At 52.6% G+C, this 6,062-nt stretch overlaps 1 protein-coding gene across 2 annotated transcripts in view; it reads left to right on the top strand.

Annotated features, from left to right (window-relative positions):
• The first annotated feature begins 659 nt into the window (after positions 1 to 659).
• The window catches only part of Chst11 (carbohydrate sulfotransferase 11), a 216,464-nt gene continuing 211,061 nt past the window's right edge, over positions 660 to 6,062 (top strand). Inside the window, exon 1 of one of the 2 annotated variants that reach the window (XM_027943767.2) lies at positions 660 to 1,273. In XM_027943767.2, the coding sequence (XP_027799568.2) occupies positions 1,171 to 1,273 (103 nt within the window). In that variant the 5' untranslated portion in view covers positions 660 to 1,170. Of the gene's footprint in view, positions 1,289 to 6,062 lie in introns of both variants that reach the window. The other variant, XM_027943702.2, reaches the window with a different exon arrangement.

Genomic DNA, 6,062 nt, shown 5'->3' with positions numbered 1-6,062 from the left:
TTGGATAATTTGGAGATAGCTCTACCCTTTGGGAAAACCGTTTTAAAATCCACTAACCCCTTTTGCCTTGAGGGGCTGGGGTGAGGGCGTCAGAGGCTGCAAAGTCCCGGGGAAAACTCAATGGTCGCCTGCCCCCCCCACCCCCCCCTGCGGTTTCCCTAACCTTGACTTTAAGTCAGCCCTCTTGAACCTCTTTCCAAAACAACGCTCCAGCTGGGCTGTCGTTTGAAAGAAAAACGAAACCGCCGAGGTTTGATCGTCTCCAAAAGGGCACTCGCTCCCGGGGGGATTGGGGCAATTTGCTCGCTACGTCGTTCAGGGATTTAAATAATTGCGTGCCACCAGAAGCCCCCCTTCCCCCTCAGACGCCCAACCCGCTCGCTGCCACTTCCCTCTCCAAACGCTGGCGGGGGTGGGTGGCAGCACCGAGGCGATTTTATTCGTATTTTTTTCCTCCGGGTTTTGTCATGGAAACGCTGACACAACCTCCAGACGGCGGCCGAGCTCGGCCGGGGACTGAGGGCTTTTGGGACCCTGCGGGAGCGCGGCGCACTCCGGACTCCCCGGGAAACAGCTGGACGCGACCATGTCCCGGGCAGGGGCGGGGGGAGGCGACGCTCCGCCCCGGCGCGGCCCCGCCCTCCTCGCCGCTCCGCAGGCTCCCTCCCCTCGCCGGGGGCTGCGAGTTGCATTTGGTAAAACCCAGCCTCGGAATATATAGATCATTGGAGCGCAATGAAGTAGCCTTTGGAGAGGAGGGAGGGGGCCGTCCGACAGCCACAGCGGCCAGTGCAGCGCAGCGGTAGCAGCAGCGGCAGCACCATCGCCGCTCGCACCCCAGCCGCCCGGCCCGCGAGGAGGCAGCGGCGACCGCCGGAGCGAGCGGAGGAGGCGGCGGAGCGCGCGGAGAGGCGGGGAGGAGCAGCAGCAGGGGCGCGCGGACGCTGGTCCACGCATCTCGGCACTTCCAGACCAACTCCGGCGCCTTCCACACCCCGGCCCCGGGCTGGGGGCTCCGAGAACCGCCGCGAAGCCACCCGATCCTTCCCCTGATCGCTGCCCAGCCCTGCCCTGCGCCTCCCGGGCTCCGGTCCGCGCGGCGGGGTCCCCACTCCTGCGCCCCGGGCGCGCCTCCCGGACTCCCCGGTCCCTGCAGCCAGGACAAAAGCCATGAAGCCGGCGCTGCTGGAAGTGATGAGGATGAACAGAATTTGCCGGATGGTGCTGGCCACTTGCTTGGGATCCTTTATCCTGGTCATCTTCTATTTCCAAAGTATGTTGCACCCAGGTAGGGGGCGCGTTAGCGTGGTTTTGTTGGATATTTTCTTCTCTCTCGCGCTCTCGCTAGCTCGCCTCGCCTGGTTTCTGCCTCTTCCAACCTTACCTCTTTCCCCTCGGCCTCTTCTTCGGGGATCCTGCTGCCGGGATCCGCCCGGGTCACCGAATTAGGATGGGGAGGAGGAGAGAAGGTGTGATTCTTTCTCTTCTTCATCCCAGCCCCAGACTGGAGGATGGGACCAGGAAGGGTGGTAGAGGTTTCCCCCTCCTTCTTTCTTTTCTTTTTCTTTGTGTCTCTTGCCTGTCTGCGAGGTAGCAGGGAAAGGTAGAGGTTGTGGGGGAGCTGCCAGGGGTGGGGGCTAGTTTGAAAAGGAAAAAACTCGGTCCCTGATCCTGCCGAGATCTGAGGATGAAAAGGCGCCCGGAGCTGGCCGTTCTGAGCCGGGCGCGCTGCCTCTTCCTGGTTGGGGGCCCTGGGGGCGAACGGAGCGAGCCCCGGCGAGGTTGCGAGTCCCTGCAGCGAACTAGGCAGCCCCAGGCTCAGCTCCCACGTGTCCAGGGCTCGGCAGCGCTGCGCAGGTCGCGGGGAGAGGCTGGGTTCCTGGAGCTGCCCTCCATCAGGCACCGGCCTTTTGCAAAACACCCGAGGGTCCTGCTCCACGTTGATCTTGCGGCCAGTACCCTGCGTCCTGGCCCACCCCTACTACACCCCCAACCTACCCCCAGACCCTGAACTGGGGACCCAGAGCTCTTGGGTCACGCCTTGGCCACAGTTTTGGAGGAAACTTTGGCCAGGTTTTGGGCGGATCGTCAGGTTGCATCTCCTTCTTCCTGGGTTCCAAGCATAGGAGTCCCCTCCTTGGTGTGTGTGGGGGGGAAAGACCCTTCTCTCGGTTCTCCCCCCTGGCATAGGCAAAGTTCCAGATCTGAAATCTAGACTAGGACAGGGACGAACGGGGCTCGCTGCTGCTTCGGAGGGGCCGGAAGGAAAGTTTGAGACCAGGGGGAGGTGGGTGGGCGCCCTCCGGCGCTGTGGCCCCGGACTTTGCTGCTGGGCTCCAACAGGTAGAACCTTCCCAGAAGCCACCTGGGGTTATGAGTCTCTCCCCGCCAAGCCTTAGTCCCCACACCACCTCCTCATTTGTCACCTCTTAACAGATCCCTGCCAGGCCACCTTGGCTCTGAAATGCATTTTTAATGTCTCAGAGTTGCCTTTCCCCGTGTAGTCACAACAATGATTTGCTGTTCGAATTGCAAGGAGTAGGGAGATGGAAACACATTTCCTTCCAGGGAAATGGGGTTGGTGGTTTTCATTTTGCATCCCCCCTTCTCCCCTCAGTGTGTATCTAACACTTGCAGCAGACGCAGCCCCGAATTCATCAAGCCTGCGCCTTGGTGGAGGGCAGAGGAATAAAGCTGTTCTCTGCATCACAGGCAGGGCTGCCGGCTCTGGGATTCCTTGACAGCGAGGGCACAGAGGGCCCCACTGCCCTGCTGGGCCTGGACCAGTCTTTAAGGCAGCCTGGCTGCCAGGGATATGGTCCCACACTACCCTATGGAACCTCAGAACACGCGAGCCAGCCCTTGTAAAAGATGGCTTTTGTTTGCAGCTGGGTATTTTTAGTTTAATGTCAGCAAACTAGAGCGGGCGTTTGTCTCCTCACCCAAACCTGTGGTTGTGAAACTTCTAAGGGAATTTAAAAATGGACCTTGCTCACATTCCCCTAGCCAGGCCGCGGTTGCAGCGGGCATCAGATAGTGCCAAACTTCTGGGGCTGCTGGAGACCAGGCCAGACTCTCCCCAGAGGGTTAGAGGACAGGGCGGTGTGCCGATATAATGGAGAACTACAAAGGGCCTGATGATTTGGTCTAGACTCGAGAGATGTGTTCAGGCCCATTCAAGTTTCGCTGGAACTGAGCATGCCAGGTAATTCTCTGCAGAAATGCCTCAACAGGGATCAGTGTCAGCCCCCAGCAGAGTGCACATTAGCTTCTCTGTACCTGTGAATTGTCCAGCCAAAATCCGTTTTCACAGATCCCCTGAGAGAATTGGGACATAACTTTCTAGCTAAAGATAGTGGGAAGAAACTTTCAACTTGTAATTGGCTCTTTGCTAAAATTTCCAGCTCTAGTCAGAATATTTTGTCGACTTGGAAGTAGATGGAGCTCTTTTCCGTCTAGCCTGTTGGAACTAGCAGCACAGCCTTTACTAAGCTTGAGCTGGTCAGGATCCTCTCTCTGTGATCTGCCCTGCCCTTTGCTTCGCTTTCTGGTCCCCTTTCCACACAAGAAATAACGTTTGTTTATCTATGTATTTATTTGGCATTTTTAAAATTCAAATTTCTATGAGGATGCTTTTCAGCTATTTCCCCCTGGTGCACAGCAAATACGACTTTCAAAACATTCTTTTGAATGTGAAACTATAGACAGTTAATTTGAAAGGTCTTCCTTGTCTGAAATTACATGTAGTTCAGCAAAAAATTCTGCATCAACAGTTTATTATTACCTGGGGCATGCCAAATGCAAAAATGGTTTGGAATCCATTTAAAACATTTTTTTTGGGGGGGGGTTTCATTTTGTTAGAGTATACTTTTGATGACAACCTGTGCTACATCTTTTTTCCTATGGCTTTGAGTTTTGTGGTGCTGGGGATTGAACCCAGGACTTCCTGCATGCTAGGCAAGGGCTCTGTCACCGACCTACATCCCTGGCCCTTTTTATTTTATTTTGAGACAGAGTCTGGCTAAGTTGCTCAGGCTGGCCTCCAACTGACCATCCTCCTACCTCAGCCTCCCTAGTGCCTGGGATTATATACGCGTGCCACTGTGCCTGCCTTGAATTTCTTTAAATGTGACTTGATTTTTGCATCTCTGAAGAATCTTAGGATGAGGATAGCTGATACTGGTAGCCTGGCTTTGCAATTTCTGTTTCTCCAGGTCACTCTGGGAGAGGCAGTAGGGACCACAGCATGGTACAGATTGTCTTGCTAAAAATTTGGAGCCCTCTGGCAGGAGTTCTAGATGTGATTAGAAAAATAGTGTTCCAAAAGAAATGGACTTCAGGCTTCACTAGTGGCTGGAGGGTGTGAAGGGGAGAGGATCATAAAAGAAGACAGCTGTCAGGGGCCTGTCTGTCTTTCCCTCCTGTTCTAATCTGGGGCCATTGTCTTTTGTACTTTTCTAATTCATAAGCTTGAGTAATTCATGAATTTGAGCAATCAGCCGTCAATTAGTGGAGGGTTTAGAGAAATGGGCCTTGTCAGGCAGTTTTCTTTAGGAGTCTTTGACCCTCTGAGTTAATAATCTTTATTAAGAATACTTTTTGAGGCAGGCACCACATTTCAAGCTCCGTTCTCATCCTGATGTTTTACCCAGTGCCTGACACACGGTAGAGTCTCCTTAAAGTCTTCGCTGCCTGAATGCATGTGACGTCTAGGAGTCTAGAAACAGACCCCTGTCGCCAGTTTCCAGGAAGGTAACTTCAAGCCTTGCCAAGAATGTCTCGCCAGTGACTCTGGCTCTGTCGGTGGGGACACTTCCTTGCCTTCCTGGAGTCTGAGTTCCCCTGAGACCTAGACCCAGTTTTAGCTGCTCTGGTAGCAGAAAGGAGCTCTTACCTCGGCCTCAATTTGCGGCCCCTGAGGTGTCAGGCAGAGTGTGCCCTGGATGCTGAGGAAGGCTGGCCCCTTTTAGCCTCGGACTTGAAGAACCTCTCCTGGCATGCGTGCAGCCCGGGTTCGATCCTCAGCACCACATACAAACGAAGATGTTGTGTCCGCCAAATACTAAAAAAAATAAAAAAAAAAAGAACCTGTCCTCAGGACAGGTACCATATAGATGTGAACCACTCCCCAAGGCAGTGCGATTGGAGGCACATACCTGTGGTTTCTGCACTCTTTTCAGGCCCTCTGTGAACTTGTGGAAGTTCATCCCCTTACATTAAAATGTCTTGCATACCTGCAGCAGGCCCGGCTTTGATGGAGCAAGGGTGGGGGGGGAGGTGGAGGCCTCGGGCTGCCTCTGTGCTGAACCTCCCACCTCCTTTTGTGCTGTGGGGTAGGATTGTGGTTTTTGTTTGAAGGCTACGGTTTGTAGAAGAGAGACCTGCCTGCCAGGGGAAAAGCCTTTCTTCTCTCTTTTTCCTTTTGCATTATGTTGACTTTCAATGTCACCTGGGATTTCTTTGCCCTGGTTGAATGTAGAGTCTTTCTTTAAAGACTTCTCCGGTTACCTCCATGTAGTTTCATTGGACCAGGTTGAATATAAAATGCAGGTGGTATTGAACTTTTAATCTAATTATAAACATAATGGGCTCCTCTTTGAAAGTTTGGGATGCCCTGAAGATAAACAATCACCCGTTGTTTGATCACTCAACGGCAAACTGCCAGTTTTTCTCCACTTGCTAAAACATATATGCACATGAACAGGCCTCATCAAAATGCTGCAAAATCTGAAACTTTTTGAGAGTCGATGTGGAAAATTCCACACCTAACTTCATGTGATGGATCACATTCAAAACACAGATGCACTAAAAATATTGTATTAAGCTACCCTCAGGCTATGTGTGCAAGGTGTATATGAGACACAAATGGATTTCACATTTATATATGGGTCTGACTCCCCAAGTTATGTGCATTATTATGCATATGCACATATTCCAAAAATCTGAAAAAAAAAGTCCTAAATTTGAAACACTTCCGGCCCTACACATTTCAAATGAGGGATATATTACCTATATGTATTTAAAAAAAATTTGAAGTGACATCATGCATTTTTTTACCTCGA

This window comes from Marmota flaviventris, chromosome 3, assembly GCF_047511675.1.
Source record: "Marmota flaviventris isolate mMarFla1 chromosome 3, mMarFla1.hap1, whole genome shotgun sequence".
Lineage (NCBI taxonomy): Eukaryota > Metazoa > Chordata > Mammalia > Rodentia > Sciuridae > Marmota > Marmota flaviventris.
The sequence above is the reverse complement of the archived record's forward strand: the minus strand, read 5'-3'. Positions and strand labels throughout refer to the sequence as shown.